The sequence below is a fragment of the Rhinopithecus roxellana genome, chromosome 19 (genome assembly GCF_007565055.1).
Source record: "Rhinopithecus roxellana isolate Shanxi Qingling chromosome 19, ASM756505v1, whole genome shotgun sequence".
NCBI lineage: Eukaryota > Metazoa > Chordata > Mammalia > Primates > Cercopithecidae > Rhinopithecus > Rhinopithecus roxellana.
The window spans coordinates 29,376,011-29,400,066 of NC_044567.1; the positions used below are offsets into that span (position 1 = coordinate 29,376,011).

The window sequence follows — 24,056 nt, forward strand, 5'->3', positions numbered from 1 at the left end:
TAACCATTTTATGTGATAGACTGTTCACACGTTAGTAGTAAGGTATATAGATTTTACTTGATTAAATACTAGATAGTATACATCCTGCAATCCCCTTGACAACTACTATATTCCTGCCTGTAGTGGGAATTAAGTCTTGCTTGTCTAGCTGTGCCTTCATATCTTAAGGCTATCAGTAGTATATGTGATTAAAGTATATATCTGAAATAGTTTCTTGGAAATGATCTTCTGTGAAAATCCACAATATGTGGGAGCTTTGGGATTGATTCACACTAGATATTTGTTTTTGTATGTTAAACACTAGAAACATCATGGCTTCCTGATTTTTATGAGCGAAGAACTGTCTATGTTTGCTTCCTGTGTATCAACAGAGATTAGTAGATTGCTGCTATGTATCTGGTGGTATTAAATAATTTCGGCACTTTTTTAGGAATTTGTTTGATGAAAACAGCAAATACCCAATAGTTGATTAGTGCAGAGAAGGCACAATAGAAAAACATGGAGTAGTCTAAGATCCAAGATGACAGCAGATCTGTCTGTGCTACTGGACTTTTGTTTACTCATTGAACCAATATGCACATGAATAGGGAAGTTTAAAAATTAACGCCGAATTTCAGGTGTTCCAAAAAGTTATACATGCTGACAATACTACTAATCCTATTTAAAAAATAAATATTTGTTAGCTGTTACTTCAAACTGAGCCCAAGTTACCACTATCTCCCACCTCAATCACTGCAATAGCCAACTAGTCTTCCTACTTTCTTCACTCTTGCTACTCTTAGAGCCCAGTTTTAAACAAACACCCAAAGGATCTTTTAAAATGTAGACCATATCATGTCACTCCTTCTGCCTTCCTATGGCACTTAAAATAAAATCCAAACTCCTTAGTATGGTGTTCAAAGCCTTGTATTATCCGGCTTCTTGCTACACATCCACCTTTATCTCGTGCTGCTCTCCTGCTTGCTTATACATATAAGATACACTGGCATTTTTTTTTTTTTTTCCTGTCCCTCAAATATGTCAAGTTTGTTCCTATCTCACAGCTTTTGTACTGGACCTGAAAGGTCCTTCCCATAGTTTTTGTTCCCAGCTGAGTCTGGGATGCAATGTTACCTCTTCAAAGCAGGCTTATTTGTCAATTAATCTAATGTAGCATCCCCACTTACTCATCTTTCCTAATATATCATCTGGTTTTATTATATGCATAACACTCATCACTGTCTACAATTACTTTTTTAATTTATTTGTTAACTTGCTTGTCCATCTCTGCCCACTACAATTTACCTAAGCAGCTTGATAGCAAGGGTCTTGTTTATGTTGTTATCCTAGGGTCTGGCCCATTGTAGATACTCAACAAATAGTTCTGGAAAGAATGAAATAATGAATGTAAATCATTACCTTTTCTTAAGTGATATGTTTTTCTCTTTAACTCATTTTTTCTGGAAATAAAATTGTACCAGGAAAATAATTATTTCTCTTGTTGCTGTCAATATTTTGCCAACTTAAAGTTCAATCACCCAAGATTAAATCTGATATATTTTCTTAATGGAACCTTACAGCAGTGACCTACTTTCAGTTTGAAACAACACAGGAGAATATGTGAGTTCGCCATTTCCTTGAATGGCAAAGTGCCACAAATATTTGTTGTGGTTATTATCTGGCTTTGAATAATCAAGTCACCAGACAACAGGTCTGTTTTACAAAAACAGGTAAAATTTCTCTCAAATGACATAGAATCACATAATAAGCTATTATCTAATGCTTGGAACATCATCCCAATTCTAGGACAAAAAATAGCATAATTACTTTGTGTACAGGAAAATACCATAATGTCCATTCTAAATATTAATAGTATAGTTGACTTTCATTAAAGAAACAGAGCTTTGGCTGGGCACAGTGGCTCAGGCCTATTATCCCAGCACTTTGGGAGGCCGAGGCAGGCAGATCACTTGTGGCCTGGAGTTCAAGACCAGCTTGGCCAACATGGCAAAACCCGTCTCTACTAAAAATACAAAACTTAGCTGGGCATGGTGGAACACACCTGTAATCCCAGCTACTCGGGAGGCTGAGGCACGAGAATCCCTTGAACCCAGGAGGTAGAGGTTGCAGTGAGCCGAGATTGTGCCACTGCATTCCAGCCTGGGCGATAGAGTGAGAAATGAGGCAAAGAATGATGAATGTCTGAGGTCCAGAAGAAGTAGAATGAGAAGATGCCATATCAAGTCTGAGCTTTAGCTTGTAAAGAAGGGAAGAATTTAAAAGACAAATCCCATATCCAAGGCCTTTAAAATGTTACAGTACTGCTTTTCCCTTTTTTCTCAGAAAACCTTTTCTAATCTGCTTACGTAACTTCTAATTAGCTTCAGACGTAACAAAAAAAGGTAGCTACTACTCACATTCTTCTTAAAAGTTAATATATTGCTGATTTCAGATAGGAACACCGGAAGTGATGCAGGAGGCTTGCACAGACAAATATATGCAATCAGATGGTTACCGCTTGACAGTCTTATTTTCAATGGTTGAGTAAAAATAACATAGATATTGAACCAACCTGTAAAAGTTGAACATTCATTTCTTTTGTTGCCTAAAATAATGTGCTAAAGATTTTTCAGAGTAATGAAACATACTAAATTACACTGTTGTTAATAAAATACAAAATCATGATCTTTCTTTACTGAGAGAAATTAGGACTTTTTTATTGTTAAGAGAAATATTTTCAAAATGTTATGTATTTCATTTCATTTATTTATTTATTGTTATTATTTCAATAATTTCGGGGGAACAGGGTGTTTGGTTACATGGATAAGTTCTTTAGGTGTGATTTCTGAGGTTTTGATGCAGCCATCACTCGAGCAGTGTACACTGCACCTAATGTGTAGTCTTTTATCTCTTTAACCCCCTCCCATCCTTCCCACTAAGTCCCCAGAGTCCACTGTGTCATTCTTATGTCTTTGCGTCTTCATGTCTTAGCTCCCACTTATAAGTGAAAAGATAAGGATGTTTGGTTTTCCATTCCCGAGTGAGTTCCGTTAGAATAATGGTAACATCCATATTTTTGATATTAGAGGTTGAGTACTCCTTATCTGAAATGCTTGGACCAGAAGTATTTAGGATTTTGAAATATTTGCATATACATAATGAGGTATCTTAGGAATGGGACTCAAGACTAAAACATAAAATTCATTTGTTTCATAAGCACCTTTTACACAGCTTTTATAGAATATTTGTAACAATTGTGTGCATGAACCAAATTTGTAAAAGCATTGAACCATCAGAAAGCAAAGGTGTCACTATTCTGGTCAACCATGTGGACAATCTGTGGTTGTCTGGCATCACCATCATGCTTGCTCAGAAAAAAATATATCAAAGCTGAAGTGGGCTGGGAGTGTGTTTTGTTTCATTTCATTAGTGTTTTTTTCTCTTGGGGACATTGAATAAACTGTGTTATGCTCCCGCGTTTTGACTACAACCCATCATATGAGGTCAGGTGTGAATTTTTCCACTTCTGGGGCCATATCTGCACTCAAAAGTTTTGGATTTTGGGGCATTTCAAATTTAGGATTTCAGATTTGGGATGTTCAATCCATATAAGAAATGCACTAATAAAAATACATGTATATACTTATACACATCTTTTGCAAATAGTATCAGGTGGGAGGTGGGGTTATTGAGTGAGAACATATGACCATTAAAAACATTTTAACTTTCACAAAAACCTTCCAAATGGATATTTTAAAAGCTCTTGATATATACTGCAAAACTGATTCCCAAGGATGTCGCCTGCCAATTTATATTCCCCACCTGTAGTGGATGAAATGTTTACTTTCAACTTTAATTAGTGGCAGGCCCAGATGGCTCCTAAACTGGAGGGATTTTTTTAAATGCCTAATATATAAGCAGTTTAAGAAAACAAAGTATATTCTCTACAGAAGGATTCCTGCCCTTTGCTTCCTTTGCTTAGGCATCATTTAGGGCCTCATGGGTGTAGAAACCTTAGCTCCAACTGCTGATCTCAATTCTGTGAAATCTCTGAAGTTTAAAATCCTACTTATCATGATAGTTTCATATTGTTTCTGTTGCAAGGTGATATTCCTTTCTTGTTTTTTATCTAAACACACACACACACACAATTTAGAATGTCATTTCTATGTGTAAGAGCAGAATGGGAAGGTTTTAGCATGAGATACTTCTTCTATCTTGATCCTGAAGTCCATTGTGAATCTTGACAGCTATATTTCCTGGCTTTAATACTGTGGACCTTTTCATAATCATATATTAATATGTATATGTATACATTTGTTTATAAGAGCTCGAATAGCTTGAATGAGATGTGTGTGTATATATACACGTTATATATGTCATACATTTTTATTCATAAAAGCTTGAATTTAGAGAACTCTCTACTCAGAACTGGTTTCTGACGTTTTAAAGAATGTGTAGACCCTTTGATTGCCCTAAAATTTGACCAAATTGTTGTTGGAATTACCGTCTCAAACCTCTGGGTGAAATGTACTCTTGCATTGTGAGTTTAAGGATGACTCAGCAGTCTGAGTGGGGTGAAAAGTGACTTAGAACAAGAGGTGGCTGTGCAGAGCGATGTGGCTTTTGGTGCCGAAGCTGTCGTGACAGCTCCTCTTACACTTAAAGCTTCCTGTATGACCCCGTGTCTGTCAGATCTAAAGTGTATCTCCGCTTTCTAAAGGATCAAGCCCCAGTTTTCCTTCTGCTTGACAAATAATCTGTGTGAACCTGAGGATTTCAACAAATGCCATTGACTCACTAAGATAAAAAAGAGTGAAAAGAGATCATCTGTCCCCTACCCCCAGCCTGTCTTTGACTTTATTCATTACTCCTTCAACTCAGAACATATTAAGAGTGTCCTCCTGCCAGGGTTCCTGCCAGCCAGTTATTCCCACAATCGCTACTGTTGTTTAGCAGCGGGAGTAACAGGTTGACCCTTCCTGCTTTCCTTCCATGTGGTCCTACCTCTCCTATATTAAAAAGTTTTTAGGATTCACCTGTAACTGCTAGTGCTTTTGAAGATTTTTGCCTTATTTTATATTCTAGTTATCATTTCCATGAGGCCTGAAGGAAGGTAGTTAGAGGCCTGTGATTATGCTGCCAATTTAACAAGAAGTCAATATATTCTCTTTTTATTAAAGACCTCATTTGGCTTATCTGGCCAGATTTTTCCTTATTATGTATTTTTAATGATAGAACTGCCTCTTTTGTTACATAACCATTTTGTCAATCTATATGTCAGTTAAACAGAAATTGCAGTTCTGAACGTGTAGTTCAAAACTATTTTATTTCAAATAAAAACTACACAAAGGCATTATACTGATATAGAACATGTAAATATAAGGAGATCGATAGAAGCATCTCCAGGGATTCCAATACTAAATAAAAATGCCTATTCTGCTTTCAGACTGTTTCAATATAAATAATGACAGAACAGACAAAAGTTTCCTCACAGTTAGCAATAAACAACTAAAAGATAAGATACTGATTAAGACATTTAGCCACAGTTTCCTGTGACAATTACATTCTAACTCAACATCAATAACAACATTAAATGATACATATTATGAAAAGCTCTCATCTACCATATTTTCAAATGTATCCAAGTTGAAAGAAGCTTTAGACAATAATAATTTAATACATAGGGAGAAAGTAAAATTAAATTAATTACTTTAAATAACAATCATGTGGCACCAGCAGTAGTCATGGCAGTGGCAGCAGCAGCAGCAACAACAATATCCATATAGGCATCTTACCCTACCAGAGGTTCTTTTGGGAATTTCATATGTACTATTTAATCTTTTAATCCTGCCACTTTGATATTATGAGATACACTTTTTATATGCAAAAACAGACCTAGACGCTAAGTAATTTGGCTAGTGAAATTGGATGAACAATTGGGGTGCTCTGTGGCACATCTCTAAGGAACATCAGAGATTCTGTGGAGCATTGTTTACATGTATTCAAACTGCTGCTTCCTTCCAGCCTGCCTCTATGATTTACACACTTCTCCACTGTTAGAGGTATTCTGGTGATGCTGGGATGACCATGTGTGCAATGATGTGAAAAGCATTCATGTTCCTTATACATGGGAGAGTCTTAGGTAGGGGTTTGTAAATACTCTGAAAATGGATGCAAAATGTGTGTAATCTCACATTTCTGGGAAGAGGGTTTTCATCAGATTCCAATGGAGTCCACAATCCAGGAAAGGTTTGGAATTGTCTTCTAGGCCTGGTGTGGTGGCTAACGCCTGTAATCCCAGCACTTTGGGAGGCCAAGGCAGATGGATCACTTGAGGTCAGGAGTTTGAGAACAGCCTGGCCAACATGGTGAAACCCTGTTTCTACTAAAAATACAGAAAATAGCTGGGCATGGTGGCAGGCATCTGTAATCCCAGCTACTCAGGAGGCTGAGGTAGGAGAATTGCTTGAATCCAGGAGGTGGAGTTTGTGGTGAGCCAGGATCACATCACTGCACTCCAGCCTGGGTGACAGAATTGTCTTCTAGATATTCCTTAGAGACTGGTTTTAAGCTGTAAGAGCCAAGAAACCTTACCCTTCAGCTTTCTGAGAAAATCTCATAGTATAACATCCTAGAGAACATTTATATTAAGAAGAAAGTAGAGGCAATTACCCAAGTAAACGTTTCAAATTGTAACTTGAAATAACCAGATAGTCAAGGCAAAGAAAGAAAATGAGGTGAGGGTTGTTGCTGAATTATCTACCTCATGGTAGTCAGTAATTTTCTGTTTTCCATGCAGAAAAAGCTGCTGCTTAAAGACAAAGAAAATCAGTTGAATTTAATCTGAATTATTAAACTTGAAAAGCTATGTCATATAAACCTATAAAAAGTACTGGCAAAATGTGCCAACATTAGCAATTATATTTCTAAATAAAAGGACAACATAGATGTGCTAGTTTTAAACATCAAAGCATAACCCTTGCAAGAGACAATACTTTTATAAGGAAAACTATAAAATACTCATGGAAGAAACTGAAGAGGCTATAAATAAATAGAAGGACATCCCATGCTCACAGATCAAAATAATTATTAATAATACTGTTAAAACGACAATACTACCCAAAGTAATCTACACATTCAATGCAATCTCCATCAAAATACCAATGACATTCTTCATGGAAATAGAAAAAAACTCTAAAATTTGGATGGAACCACAAGAGACGCTGAACAGCCAAAGTACTCCTGAGCAAAAAGAACAAAGCTGGAGACATCACACTACCAGACTTCAAAATATACTACAAAGCTACAGTAATTGAAACAGCATGGGACTGGCCTAAAAACAGACACACAGACCAATGAAACAGAATAGACAACCCAGAAATTAATCCACATATTTACAGCCAACTGATTTTTGATAAAGGTGCCAAAAACACTGGGGAAAGGATAGTCTCTTCAATAAATGGTACTGGAAAAACTGGATATCCATATGCAGATGAATGACATCTCACCCTATACAAAAATCAACTCAAAATGAAGCAAAGACCTAAATGTAAGATCTGAAACTATAAAACTACTAAGAGAAAAAATGGGGGAAACACTTCAAGACAATGGTCTGGGAAAAGATTTTATGAATGAGACCTCAAAAGCACAGGCAACAAAAGCAAAATAAACAAATGAGATTATATCAAACCAAAGACCTTCTGCACAGCAAAGGTAACAATCAAAATTGAAAAGATAACCTATAGAATTGGAGACAATATTTGCAAACTACTCATCTGACAGGGAATTAATATCCAGAATACACAAGAAACTCAAACTACTAGCAGAAAATCAACAGCAAAAAACCAATCAGGCCGGGCGCGGTGGCTCAAGCCTGTAATCCCAGCACTTTGGGAGGCCGAGACGGGCGGATCACGAGGTCAGGAGATCGAGACCATTCTGGCTAACACGGTGAAACCCCGTCTCTACTAAAAAAAATACAAAAAATTAGCCGGGCGAGATGGCGGGCGCCTGTAGTCCCAGCTACTCGGGAGGCTGAAGCGAGAGAATGGCGTAAACCCGGGAGGCGGAGCTTGCAGTGAGCTGAGATCCGGCCACTGCACTCCAGCCTGGGCGACAGAGCGAGACTCCGTCTCAAAAAAAAAAAAAAAAAAAAAAAAAACAATCAATCTGATTTAAAAAGTGAGCAAATGATCTGAACAGACATTTCCCAAAAGAAGACATATAAATGGCCAGCAAATAGATGAAAAATGCTCAACATCACTAATCAGCAGGGAAATGCAAATCAAATCCACAATGAGTTATTTCAACCTAGTTAAGATGACTATTATCGAAAATACAGAAAGTAAATGCTGGAGAAGATGCAGAGAAAAGGGAACCCTTGTACACCACTGGTGGGAATGTAAACTTTTACAGCCACTATGGAGAACTGTACAAAAGTTCCTCAAAAAACGAAAATAGAACTACAATATGAGTCAGCAATCCTACTACTGGGCATTTATTCAAAGAAAAGAAAGTCAGCATATCGAAGAGACATCCTGCCATGTGTATTGCAGCACTATTCACAATAGCCAATATATGGAATCAATCTTAGTGTCCCACAACAGATGAATGGATAAGGAAAATATAGTGTATGTGTGTGTGTGTGTGTGTGTGTCCCCGCATATGAATAAAAAAGTTGATCTCATAGAAGTGAAAAGTAAAACAGAGGGTACTAGAGACTGGAAGGACAGGGAGAACAGGGGGATAGGGAGAGATTTGTTAAAGGATAAAAAATTACAGCTAGATAGAATGAATAAGTTCTAGTGCTCTCTACTAGTGCAGGATGAGTATAGTTAACAATAATGTACTACATAGTTTGAAATAGCTAGAAGGAGGATATTTAATGTTCCCAACCCAAGGAAATGATCAATGTTTGAGATGATAGATATGCTAGTTACTCTTATCTGACTATTATATATTATGTGTATCAAAATATCACTATGTACCCCATGCATACATACAATTATAACTTGTCAATTGAAAATAAAATTCAAATAAAATTTTAAAAACCTGATTGGATAATTAATTTATAACCAGCATGCAAATTACTGACTATCATTGGGGAAAAAAAAGTGCAGATGAATTTTTTTAATTTTCTTCGAAATAAGTTCTGCTGAATTTCGAATATTTTCTTTGAATAACCATTTTTGACAGATATTCAAGTTAATGTAAGCAAGGTAATGAAAATTAATGATGGTAATGTCCACTGGGCTATGTCTACACAGGTGTTTCCCTACGCCGTTGCCACCCCAATGTAAAAATGTCTGATATATAAAATTCTGAACTTACACATAACACATTAGGAGTGATTATTTTCATCCCTCCTAAAACCCACAGAATTTCTTCATATAATTAGCCCTTATGAGTTTTTGACATATAATTTGATTTTTACAAACATATTAGGTAATACAAATTTTTAAGTATATACTTATTGTGAAAACTGAGTAGACACTATGAGAGGCATAGTTTCCAATCCCCCATAACACAGTTGTGAAATCAGAACTTACCCCAGAAGGTCTTTGAATGTTACCCCATACCAAGCCAAGCCATCTAATACCCAGAACTGTACTGAAAACATCATTTTCATAGTTAATTAACATGGACGTTTACATCTTTCTTTCTCTGTCTCTCATTCTGTTTTCATCTATTCCCCAGCATGGGGAAGATTAAAAACGGCAAACTAGAGGGATGGTGGAATGTTAGAAGCAAGCAGAAAGACAACTACCAGGTAAGGTGACATTAGGAAAGAGACAGAAAAACAACCAAAATCTAACACACTAATCTACTAATATGCCATATATTAATGGGAACTTGTAATAATGTTTACTGAGCCATCCCAACTAAATTAACCTCCATTTAACACATACAACGTATCACATTTTATTATTTAAAGATGGCCACAATAATAACTTCTAACTATATGCTCTTCTATAAAGAGATCTTGTCACTTTCCCATACATGGGTGGAGTCTAAGTCCCATCACCTCAAATTTGCATTGATGCACAGAATATGGTGAAAGTGAGGCTGTGTGACTTCTAAGGCTGGGTCATAAAAAGTGATACAGCTTTTGTCTTATTCACTGAAATACCTATGCTGGAGCCTTGAGCCACCACACAAGAAGTTTAACTACCTTGAGGTCACCATGCTAGGGAGGCCAAATATAGGTAGGTGTCCCAGTTGATAGCCAAAGATGAGCTCCCATCTTAGATGTCCAGCCCAGTAGAGTCATCAGATGATTGCAACCCCAACAGACATCTGACTGCAACCACGTGAGAATGCTCTAACATGAGCTGCCTAGCTGAGGGCAGTTAGTTAACCAACAGGACCATGAGAGACAATACTAAATTGCTGGTTTAAGCCATTAACTTTTGGGTTGATTTGTTCTGCAGCAATGGTAAACGGAACAGCTTATTTTTTAAAAAGTGCTATGTCTATAGTTCAACCACAATTCAAAACTTACTCCCGAGTATGTTTTGTGTGCTAGGAATGTGATAGGTAGGTGTTTCAAATAAATTATATTATTTAATAATCAAACAACTTTTTTGAGTAATATCTTCATTTAGTGAAAAAGGAAACGTAAAATACTTTTTAAAAGCTCTTTTCTGGCTGGGTGTGGTTGCTCATGGCTGTAATTCCAACACTTTGGGAGGCTGAGGCGGGTGGATTGCTTGTGTCCAGGAGTTCAAGACCAGGCCTGGGTAACATGGAGAGAACCTGTCTCTACTAAAAATAAAAAAATAGCCAGGCATGGTGGTGTGCACCTGTGATCTCAGCTACCTGAGAGGCTGAGACATCTGAACCTGGGGGTGGGAGTGATGGGGGATGGGGGAGGAGGAGGTCGCAGTGAGCCGAGATTGAGCCACTGCACTCCAGCCTGGGTAGTAAAGTGAGACCGTGTCTTGAAAAAAAAAAAACACTTTATTGCATGCAACTACTTCTTGTGCTATGAATGCAATGTGTTATTGATTCTTTAAGGATAATAACTCCATTTTATTTCAAGAATATAATATAGCTATCTTCAGAATATTAGAATATTACATTATGTTTATTTAATTAAAGACTTTTTTTCTCTCTCTTCAGAATCTCCCTGTTACATAGTTCTTCTCACCCTTGGACCATTATTAGGTGATTGTTGGTTGTTGGTTCATATTTTAAACAAGGATCAACAATAGAGGTTCCCACTAAGAATGGTATTACACCTAGGGGGCATTTTTGGAAATTTGTGAGGCATTATCTATCGTCACAGGGTTTGGGGACATTTTTGGCATTTAGTGAAAGGGTACTAGGAAGGCTGAACATCCTATCATTATAGGATGCACCGAACAGTCCTGTGCAACAAAGAATTGTTCTGTGTCCTGTATAATGTTTAAATGCCCTTCTAGATATTTAAGGTGGTAAAACATCTGTTTTTAATTATTCAAATCTGGAACAAAATTCCATTTTTAGATAAACCGCAAATATTTTTGCATAGTTTTAATATACATTACATTTCCCAGGCTTGTACCTAGTATATAAATTGATGGAAGATTTTACTTTCTTCTCTTCAGAACTTTACCATTGGTCACCATTTTGGACAATCATTTGAACATTACCGATGACAATCTGCTCATGCTGTTTAAAATGACAATACAGTGTTCCTGTATCAGTCTACATTCATGGTTGCCACATTTATGGTGATTCGCTGTTTAGGTGCAGGCATCTGATGACTACATTATATATCCTAGTATAGTTGTACTAAAGCATTTACATATTGAAATATATATCATTTTATCATAAATCACCTCCCTCTTATTTCTCCTCTATAGTACATTAGCATGCCATTGATTTTTATAAATTATAGGTATAGTTAGGTAAATTATAATTTTCATTGCAGGAAAATAAAGGGTATGTAAGAAGTAGTTAGAAAAAGGGAGTTGAAATTCATAAAGAGGCAAAAGTGTCTAGAGAGACACAAAGACACAAAGAGAGAAAGAGGAAAATATCCAATCATTTATGTTTTCCTCAAGGATCTCTCTGTCTGTTGGGAAGATGGAAGTTAGTTAGAACATTGCCTTACTTCTCTTTCTAGCCCAGTGCTGACTCTAGAGGTATCTAGTGACAGGTCATGTAGCTCCTTTAGAGAGGTATTCTCCTGGCCCTAGCATAGGAGGATATGCCTGAGCCAGCAGCTCTGAAGACTAGGGAACTGGTTCAGCTATTCCAAGCCAGTTAATTAACTACCCTGCTGACTACCCCAGAGTCTGTTCCCAGTATTCACTGTGATCCTGGGATTTTTTCCACGGTTCTGCTTAACTCATTGAGTAGTTTTGCCTGTTATATTTGAGTTTTGGGGTCTTTTGCTCAGTTGGACTGTATGTTTAATCTTATTCTATCTGTGGTATATTATTATTTAACAACAAGTTCCTCAATGCTGATTCCACTCCTTCAGTTTCCAGTGCTGCTGCCGATTGATTTTTACATTTATTCTTCCATTTCAAAGAAACTTTGGGTGGAAGTAGATGTAAAAGCATGTCTTAATTAGAGCTTCATTCTGAGTCTTTACATAAAGGAAATATTCTCCTCCTATGATCTTGGTAGATCAAGATTTTTATTGATTAGGTATCAATTTTGCTGTAGGCAAGCCACTATAATGAAATTCAACTGTCTGACTTCAGTTTTTTTTGTTAAATAAATTATTTTTTAAAAGTGAAAAAATGCAGAAAACTTACAATCCATATCAAGTAAGGCACGAACAGATTTAACAAGTTCCTTAGACTCAAGCGCCAGCGTTGCTGGGATGTTACGTCCATTCCTTCCCAGTGGTGTGAGGGAAGTCTGAGAAGCTAACACAGCTCTTCTTTCACTATAAAGGCAATAAAATAAAGTTGAACTCACTACACAATAAATAACATCTATCTTTACTAAATCTGAAGTTGTATTAGTTATAGATTTGTACAAAAATATTTCTATTTCTGAGGAAATTATGTCATATAACCAAAATTGAAGTAATTCACACAAAACAATATTTCTGTCTTCAATTATTTACTACATAATAAGTAGAAATATTTTAAAATTAGGTTGACTTCATGTATGAGAAAGAAGTAATAGAAGGATGACCTGTCTCCTAAATCATTTGTTGGGCTGATTTTGTGAGTGCTTCTGTTTTGCTAACACGATATAATTTTATTTAGTTCTATATAAATTCAAAATAAGCACATAAACATGACTTTATTAAAGTACATTTATTATTACTTCTAGTAATATTAAATATAAATTCAATATATGTATTTGCTCCTGAAATTATCTCTTAAACTATTCCATTTTTTGCCTCGAATCAAAAACAGCCTAGAGCATTTATATCACTTCTAAGAAATGCAAATGTCACCTAAAACGAATGCATTCTGATCTAATTAAAAATCAAATGTTTTCCTCAAAAAAACACTAAAACTTACTTAAAAAAAGAAATTTTAAACTGATGACAAAATCGTCATTATTTATAGTCCATCTTCCTAAGCATAATGATATTAATTCACAAAGGGAAACAAAAGCATCAATTCTCAAATTCAAATACATAGCCTTTATTCTGTGTTGAATGACCAAGGCCAATATCCATATAGAAGATATGCTATATTGAAATGACTGCACCAGATTTTACTAGTGTTTAATTTACTAAGACATCATGAAATGTTGCTTGATGTAGCTATTTAAAGTTGTCTTTTTTTTCCATGAAGCAGTTTAAGGCAAGGGCAGGCTCTGGCATTCACATAGCCATTTTAACCTTAATTTTTAAAACAAAACTTTTGAATTATTAGTCAAGGTAAAACTAAGACCTTGGAAAGCTGAGGGTGGGTGACACACTTAACCCATATAAGAAATAAATATGATTACTGATTATTTTAAGATGCATGATTATTTTAAGATCCATGAGAGTAAAAATCATGAAATTCACAGAGTTTTCTTGTATCATGAGCAGCATGGAGAGTAAGAAGACATGTCAGAACCCTTCATCATAAGAAGTAAAACATTACACTAAAATGAGTTTTAGAAGTGAATTATAAATATTCTTCTAAATTAAAAAATGCTATGCGGACACCAAAAATATCTTCATTTATTAAGCTGCTGTTTTCACAGTAAAGGGTAGACTATTTATTTATTTTTTGAGGCAGGGTGTCACTATGTTATCCAGGCTGGAGTGCAGTGGTATGATCACAGCTCATCGCAGCCTCAATCTCCTGGAGTTCCTGGGCTCCAACAATCCTCCTGTCTCAGCCTCCCAAGTAGCCAGGAATATAGGAATGTGCCATCACATCTGGCTATTTTTTTTTGCAGAGATGGGGTCCCACTATGTACCACTATGTTGCTTGTCTCAAACTCCTGGGCTCAAGTGATCCTCCTGCCTCAGCCTCCCAAAATACTCAGATTACAGGCATGCGCCACCACACCTGACCTCATTGAGTCTACGTGTTTCTGCAAGCGTATATTGCTAGAAGTAGAAGATGTATCTAGGACTAGTGGCAGCTATTATGAGATCAGAAAAAAATACTTTGGAAATGCATAAACAAGAATCTTTCTTTTATAAATGTCTTTCATCATGTATCAAAATGACCATGAACTTGTGGTTTGAAATAAATAAATTTGATTGGTATGTTTGCAGCTTCAAGTAAGAAACTTTAAATCCAAAACGTATTATGAATAATGAGACAATACAGGTATACTCTCCAAATAGATTTCTTTTATTTATATCTACTGAAAGATGAAAATGAAAGAAAATGATTGCATGAATATGTTTTCCAAAATTCTGTTTGCCAGAACAACTAGTCTGCTGTGTTGAGTCTAACCTTTACTAGTGAACCTGTGACCAGTAACTTTTATTCATATGTAGGACAATTAAAGAATTTCAAGTTAATCTCATCTTTATAGAATTTTTGACAAAGACAGGATATGTGGTTCCTACCACAATTTTAGATTACAAGGTTACAATGATTGACTAAATACCTCCAGGAATTTCTTTAATAGAGATGGGACCCAAAACAACATGTCCTTGCACCTGTTTCCATACGATGGCTCCAATGGGAGTTATGTAGCATCTTAGGACTATTGAAGAGATTTTTTAGTATTTGAGTTACAATGACCAGATGAAGAATTTAATCACTACCCATATTCTGCAAAAAGCACTTAAATTCTCTTACCTTAAATTTGATAAAGGAGTAGAATTGTCAGAAAATACTTCTTGAATTGCCTAGCAACAAACAAGATGGTGAAGGAGATACATAAGTTTGACAGTTTTTAAAAAAGATCTTTTCTTGATTAATATTTACAGCCTCCTCTGTCCACGGATTAAACTGATGTTTCTATGATGTGGGGGTGGGGGAAACAATTGAACTAACATGCAATTTTACTCAGAAATATAACAGCTATAAAACATTTCTTTATAAGGTACATAGCTATCAAATAATGTTTATACATTATCAGGATTTTTATTAAACTATCCATTAATATAGTATATATTTGGAATCACATTACCTTGTGTCAATTATTTCTCTAAACAATCTATAAAATGTGAGCCAATCTTTTCAACATCTATGCAGTTCTAAATCTGATCATAAGTCAGCATTGCTGCTTTGAGACTAGAGAATGTTTCACTAGGTACCAAATAGAGTAACATTTATCTATATGCCAGTTGCCTATATATTTTTTAAAGATGAACGTAATAGAACAGAAAAACTTACCTCTACAAAATGAAGAAGCTTTTCAGTAGATGCCTCAAAAGTTTTTCGAGCCATTTCTGATTTTCGTAATTGGCAGTCAAGTACCATGATTCTCTTTTTTAAATCCTGAACACTTTCCTGCACAGAGATATCAAAAGGAACATTTACACATTTCTTCAGTTTTAGATTACTGATCCCTATTATTCAATATTACAAAATTATTTTTTTGTCTTACTGTACATATCTTTTGATTTGGGGAGCATGCAATTAACTGCATATTTAAAAGTTAATTTGCATGGAGATGCTGCAAGTTTTATGAGATAAGCTGTATATGAGTTTATTGATTCTTATAGTAAAATACATTTAAATTAGTTTATGGGTTTTTCTTTTTTTTTTTTTTGCAATGTGTCTTACCAGATGCTGACAGAGACCTCTACCAATTTAACACAACTAAAAATGCTGGATACACACACACACACACACACACACACACACACACACACACACAAAGTAAGACACAGCTAGCAAGGACGTAAAAGAATTCCATGGAGACATGCAACAGCAATGCCAAGTGAACCCACTGGGGTAAGACAGCACTGAAGCATAATTTGCTCAGAGGGTATATGCTGATCCCTGGTGGCCTACAGTTTGGGGTCTCAACAGTCACAAATGGAAAACAGAAGAACCTTAATGGGTGAACGAGGAAGAAGTAAACTTCACAGAGGTCAAGAGTGTTTTGATGTTGGCTCAGGTGACTCGAGTAAAAAAGTTTCTCCAGAATAATTCCTAACCAAAAGTCCCCACTTAACGCAGGTTTGGGGCCAGAATTTACATTATCTGTGTGGCCTAAAAAGCCATATGCCGAAATTTTGGTTTAAATTGGTCCCAGGCTAGCAGAAGCAAACACAAAACTCTGGAGAGATATTTCTAAAACTTGGAGCTCAAAGAATTCCCATTTATAATGCATTGATAGAACACGACCTCACAGACACAAACAAAAATCACTAAACATATGAGAAAATAAGCTCTATGAATGAAAACTAACTGAAGGAAATAAAGTACAGTATCAGATCTATAAAGACAGCAGATATTTAAGTGAGCAGATACAGAATATAAAGCAATTATGTTTAATATGTTTTTAAAAATAAGAGGGAATTGAAAGTATAATACACAAGAAACGAAATAGATCCAGATAACATAAAAAATAAATCTCAAAAATAAAAATGAAACATAACTACATTAGAAACTTTATTTATAGATTTGACATCCAATTAGATACAACTGTAAAGAGAATGGGTGAACTTGACCACAGAGGTAAAGAAACTTCTCATAATGGAACAGAAAGATAAAAATTGAAATATAAATGGGGAGAAAAGGTAAAGAGAAAACAGCCAGAAGAAGCTATAGCACACATCCAATCTGAATTACGTAAGAACAAATACAAAGAATGAAAGAGAAATCACTCAGGATAATAGCTTAGTGATTTCCAGAAATGGCAGAAGACATTGCTCGTCGAATCGGGAAGCTCAATGAATCCCAAACAGTACACATTAAAGTAAGTCAACACATGATTCATCATAGTCAAACTGCTCAACACTGAAGCCAAAGAGATCTTAAAATCATATAGAAGGAAACAGATTGCAAACAAATGACAGATTGACAGCTGACATCACAAACATGAAATAAAAACAGTGAAAGATATTAAATGCCAACTTAACATTCTAAATGTAGCAAAAATACATTTCAAGAACAAGAGTTGAATAAAGATGTTCTTCAGACAAATAAAATGTGGAGAGCTTATTATCATGAGATCCTTACTACATGAATTTCTAAAATACATACTCATGAAGAAAGCAACAAAGTGAGAAGGTCTGAGATGTAAGAATGTTTAACAGAAAATGTTAAACATGGAGTCTATTAAGCAAATGCTGACCACACAAAACAAATAATCAATGTCTAATCTGTGGTTTTAAAAGAAAAGAAAGAACTAAAATACTGCCAAAAATGGAAATTAAGTCGGGAGGGATGATTGGATTTGTGTTCTAAAGTGCTTATAATACTTAGAAGAAGAGAAAAAAGGTACTGATTAATTTTATAATTGAAGTTAAATTAGAATGTTAAAATTTCTAGGATAATCATTAAAAATTAGAAACAGAATGTATAACTTCGAAAACAACAGAGAGGAATGAATGCAGTGGGGCAAGGTGACATAGGAGAAATCTGAACCAATAAAAAAAATTAGAAAAGGCAGGAAATTACAAACTAGAGCACATGGGGAAAATAAAATGTACAAAATAAGAGGGCAGAAATCAGGCCAAGTGCATGAGCAAATAAAAGAGTTTAGATAGGAAGGTCTTTCCAATTAAAGGTCAAAAATTAGTAAGATGGGGAAAAAATCCAGTTACATGTTATTTACTACAGATACAATTAAAATGTATTGAAAAGTTGAAAGTAAATGTATGGTATTTAGACAAATACCAACTGAAAGAAAGCTGGTGTTACTATTTATTATCAATCAAAAAAAGGCATTAAGAGGTAGAGAGGATTACTAGATTGAAGAGTCATGACATTTTCATAAAAGAATTATAATTCCAAGCTTGTATGCACCTAAAAACATTGCTTCAAAGTATATACAAAACAATTTTAAAAAGAGAAGCCAAAAGGGAGATTTTGCCACACTTCTATGAGTAAATGATGGCTATAGCAGACAAAGAAATTAATATGAACAGAGAAGAACTGAACCCTACAATTAATGACCCCGATTTAGTGGATTATATAGAACAGCAGCATCCAACAAGTTCAGAATTATTTTCAAGCTTCCTTTGAACATTTGTAAACAGACTCCAAGGTAAGCCATGAGGCAAACGTCAACAAATTTTGAACAGTTATTATTCTATAAACTAGATTATCTGGTCACAATGAAAGTAACCTTTCTGTGCCTCAGTGGTGTTCATAAATAAAGAAAATCATAAATATGTAAATTCTTCCCAATGTAATCTACATATTTAATACATTTTCAGTGAAAATTCCGATACATTTTTTTCTTTTGATGGAATTGATAAGCTGAATCTAAAATAGATAATAAAAAATCAAAGGGTCATGTAACCAACACATTTCTGAAGAAAAAGAATTAGGCAGGATGATCAGATATCAAGACTTACTGTAAAAGATACAGTAAGCAACACTATGTGTTATTCACAGAGGAATATACATTGACCAACAAAAGAGAATAGAGAACCTCAGACTCATACACATATGAAATCTTGATATATGACTGAGATTATTTTGTAGATCACCTAGGAAAGAAGGGGCTTTTTAAACATGGTGATGACATAGTTATTCATTTTGAATAAACAAAGAATGAAATGGATCCTCACCTCATACACTGCCACAAAACCAATTACAGAAGGATCAAAATTTAAAACTTTTAGAGGCACATATAAAAGAATATCTTTATATCCTTGAAAATGGAAGGACTTCTAAAAAGACAAATGAGGGTAAAGATTTTAAGTTAGTCTACACGAAAATTAAAAACTCCTGTCCATTTTACCATTGAGTGAAAAGGCAAGCTAGAAATTTGGAAGAATATTTTTATAACGTATAATTTAACAAAGGATTAGTAACCAGAAGAATCACTACACATCTATATGAAAAAGACAACTAATCCACTGGAAAAAGGGTCAAAAGATATGAAGAAGCATTTCACAAAGAAACACAAATGCCTAATAAAGAGATAAATATATGCTCAACTGGCTACCAGGGAGGAGGAAACCTTGGTTTATAACATTTATGGGTAGAAATAACCCCATTATGGCTGATTTCAAGCTACCAAGCTGATATCACTGTACATGGAGTTGAGAAGAGATGCATGCAATCAGCTCTCATGAGCTAGTGTCAGTTGGTCCCAGCATATCACTGTCTCAAAGCCATTAGTAACCAGGGAGATTCAAATTAAACTATAATGACATAATACGTATTACAACTACCAGACTGATAAAAGTAAAATAAAACAAAGCATCAGCAAGTATGCGGGGTAAACAATAATTCTTATTCATTACTGGTGGGAGTACAAATTAGTTCAAATACTTTGAAGCACAAGTAGGCATTACCTTGTAAAGCTAAACTTACTATTATTCAACTTAGCAATTCTACTCCTAGCAGGTAACTATTACACATGTGGAGCAGGATACATGCACTAAAATGTTCTTAGCACCATTTATAACAGAAGAGAACAGCAACAATTGCACTGTCCATCAAATGCAGAATGGATAATTACACTGTAGTATATCCACACAATAGAGTACAAAGAAACAATGAGAAGACATGAACTAGCTAAAAACTTCAAAGAGATGAAATGCAAAAACAAAATGTTGAGTGAAGAAAAGCAGGTTAGAATCATACATAGAGTATATTTCTACTTATATAAAGTTGATAAACAGGTAAAACTAAACAACATATTGTTAAGGAATATATACACAAGTACTAAAATTTCCAAGAAAATGGTTAACAATAAATCCAAGAAAGTGGTTATCTCTGAGGGAAAGGGTGGGAGATGCAATTGGAAAGAAACACTGTGGGTCTTCAAAGGTACTAGTAATGTTTTATTTCTTATGTTGAAGGTGAATAAAAACTCCAAAAGGTAAATAAATAAATAAATAACATAAAGAAAAAATTATAATGAAAAATAAAAGTATTGTTACAAAAAGAATCTGTTATCCCACAAATAGACACTTGAATCTTAATTCTGTAACATCTTGGTCAATGTCTCTTTAAGCAATCTCACGATTCAAAAAAAAAAAAAAAAGGTTTCCTTCTTTTTTTCACTGATACTGGGTTTAGAAAATGTTGAATGTTGAGATGCTCATATTAATAGCCCTTTAAAGAGACTTTTTAAAGACTGTTTTCAGAGACAGGTTACTGGCTTAGAGTCTTGTTAAGAGAAATGGCATGAGAACTCGATTATGATAAAAGAGAGAAAAACTGAATTAATTATATTACCAGGCAACTTAGGACAAAAATGTTTCTCAGTTAAGAGCTGGAAGAGATTACAAATAACCCAAGCTTAAAAAAAACAAAAAACAATGAATAATTTCATGTGAACTTTCTTGAAAGTTATATTATTTAAAATTAAAATATTAAATACTCTTGATTTTTCACTTCAAAAGTAACCATAATAAATAATACTTTTGATATTGTGATAAATCTCAAAGTATTTTCATACTCAGGCTAAAGCTACATAACATAATCACATATCTATTTTCAGAATGTAAATACTAGGTCACAAATAACAAACATGTAATATTCCTAAATATTGCTGCTTTGTCAACTAAATGTTTTCCTCTTGGCCTTGTGGTATTATCAAAGGGTGATGGGAACTTCAACCTTCTTGTGGAATTGGTTTAAGCGAACAGACGTGAGAAATAGTCTACTGACTTTTAACAGATTTCAAATTTTCTTTGGTAGTTTGCATTTCTAACACCAGTTTCATTTTCATGTGGTATATTTAAAGTATTTAACCTTTTAATGTTTAAATAAATAGTCATAAATTATTCAGATTTGCTTTATGTTCTCTTAGAAACTGATTGGATTAGAGATATAAATAACCAGTTATGTTTATAAGTGAACAAATGTATGAATATTTATTTCAATTTATTCGATTTTCTACCTTAATTCAGTGAAGTAAAAATATATATGACTATTATAGTTTTTTGAAGCCTCTTCACTGAATATAGTATGTATTATGTAAAAAAAATTGCATAAAAAACTTTGCACTGTCCAGGCGCAGTGGCTCATGCCTGTAATCCCAGCACTTTGGAAGGCTGAGGTGGGTGGATCGCCTGAGGTCAGGAGGTCAGACCAGCCTGGCCAAGACGGTGAATCCCTGTCTCTACAAAAATACAAAAAAATAGCTGGGTGTGGTGGTGGGTGTCTGTAACCCCAGCTACTTGGGAGGTTGAGGCAGCAGAATCACTTGAATCTGGGAGGCGGAGGTTGCAGTGAGCCGAGATCACGCCATTGCACTCCAGCCTGGGTGACAAGAGCAAAACTCTGTGTCAATAACAACAAAAAGTTCACACGGGCTTCTGAAAAAAATTCAGTATTTTGCTATTGAAATTGGAAAATCATCTATTGGAAACTATTTTAGGGCACCTTACATTAAAAAAAATTCAAACTCAGTTTCTTCCCATTAATTATCTAGGCATTAGGCAAACATTCTTTCACTTTTATGCTTCCTTGAATGCTCTAATCAAAGAGCATACCCATTCCTAGACTCCCCTCCTCCCATTCCCATAAAACAAATTAGCAAGTTTAGAAACAAAAGAAAAAAACCAGTGTAATCAACTAAATGTTAAAGAGTTCCAGGACTTAATACCTGAACTGAACAATTTTGACCGATGACCTAAATAAATTTGGGGCACATGCTTTTCCATCCCAAAGCCATCTGGATAAAGGAAGGCTCAAGACCTTTACATTACCCCCATCAGGACACAGCATCCTATCATTGAATAATAGAAGACAAACACTGACCTAGTTTAGAAGAGCAGATGAAAAGAAAATGAAAACAGGATACATGACAACGGCAAGGAAACCATGGTAACTGGAAGAGATGACTGCTTTGCTTACTTTATTTTGGTCAGAATAATCAGCAAGCTGAGCCTTTAACTCTGTAATCTTGGCCTCTAACAGACGGATCACTTCTTCATAGTCCATTTCCATTCCATGTGCCTGTCTCTGCGCAGCTTCAGCAAGATGAATCCGACTACGCAGGGCTCTTGTTTCTTCAACTACAGCTTTTGCTTCCTAAAGATTTCAAAATTAATGTCATTTAAAAAATATGTAAGAAATAGTTCTGAGGTTTACACAAAATATTTTCCCTGCTCTGGAAGTTACAATTCCAAAAAGTCAATATACATTTTTTTAATTTTTCAATTTGAAAATTAATAGTTATGTTATTTTATTATATGAGGTAGTTGCCTGATCTCACTTTTTCCTTTGTTGATTTCAGTATGGAAACTCTTGACTTCATATACCTAGCATAACATTTTGAAAATAAAGGATGTAGAAGAGAGTTGAAAATGGAAAACAGAAGAATAAGAATGGGCTCAAAAGATAAAAAGAGTAGGCTACAACAAAACTCAAGTAGGTGGTAGGACTCATGTTCTAAAAAGGCTCTTGCAGTGTCATCAGATGCTGCAGAGAGATTTGTAGTAGTGTTATGGGGCTTCTCCATGGACCAAGTTCCAGAGGCCAGAGTTATCTCAGGGACATCAGTCTATCGACTACTTCTCACTTTCGGTTTAAGTCAAAAGGTAGCATTTAGTAGCAAAGCACATAATTGTGTTGTTGAATGCAATGCTCACAAGACATTTATTAAACACATGTTATGTCTCAGGTGCTTCACGTGTCTTTTCTTAATCTTTAAAACAATATTGAGAGAAAGACATTACCAAAAAACATTTCATACATAAGCAAACAGACTCAGAGAAGTTATATGACCTGTTCAAGAACACACAGCCAGAATCTGAAACTAGGTCTGCCTGACTGCATCATTAATGCTGTCTTTCTACTGTTTTACTCTGCCTCTAAACGAAAAAACAAAAACTCCTCATACAGCTATACCCTCCACCTTAGGAAGAGGATAGGGTAGCCAAAACCACTTGCTCTCTCAAAATGTAGTTGGAGGGAAAAAAATGTACTTTGGGACTGGGTTAAAGAAAGTCCCCCAGGACACAAATATAATTTAACATGGCACTTCTTATACTGTAAACCATTTCTTTTTATTTACTTGATGCAGAAATCTCTTTTGTCTGCGATAGAACTTTCTGCTCCAATTGCCATGGCTAATACTAAACTATGGCTATTTTAATTTTTTCAGTGCTGTTAAGGGACATTTGCTTTTGTCTGAGCCTAAATACATTTGAAGTGCTGGGAGGGTTAGGAATGCTGGCATATTCTTAAGGGTCAGTTTTTCATTCATACATTCAATAATGATTTATTAAGTATTTACTATGTGCCAGGTTCTGTTTCAGGTACTGGGGGTAGACACTAAACAATACAGACAAAAAGCCTTCCCTCTTGCTCTTTGGAATTTACACTCTAAGTTCGGGGAGATAAGCAGTACATCAGGGATGAGATATAAATGTCTCATTGAGAAGATAACTGACCAGAGACCTGCAGGAGGAATGGAGTCAGGATTTCCCAAAGAGGAGCTTTCTAGGAAGAGGGAACAGTTTGCATGAAGGCCCTGAGATGGAGTTGTGCTTTACGTCTTCCAGAGAATAGCAAGGAAGCCAGTGTAGCAAAGGTAGGAGTGGTAGGGTCCAGGAAGAGGGGAGTAGTAAGACA

General features: G+C 35.2%; 1 protein-coding gene across 2 annotated transcripts in view; it reads right to left on the reverse strand.

The window, feature by feature from the left end:
• STXBP4 (syntaxin binding protein 4) overlaps positions 1-24,056 on the reverse strand; it is a 205,396-nt gene that overhangs the window by 77,675 nt on the left and 103,665 nt on the right. For both annotated transcript variants that reach the window (XM_010357439.2, XM_030922854.1), the window contains 4 exons: positions 22,335-22,511; positions 15,732-15,848; positions 15,192-15,241; positions 12,732-12,865 (listed from right to left, as the gene is read on the reverse strand). In XM_010357439.2, the coding sequence (XP_010355741.1) occupies positions 12,732-12,865; positions 15,192-15,241; positions 15,732-15,848; positions 22,335-22,511 (478 nt within the window). The remainder of the gene's footprint in view (positions 1-12,731; positions 12,866-15,191; positions 15,242-15,731; positions 15,849-22,334; positions 22,512-24,056) is intronic.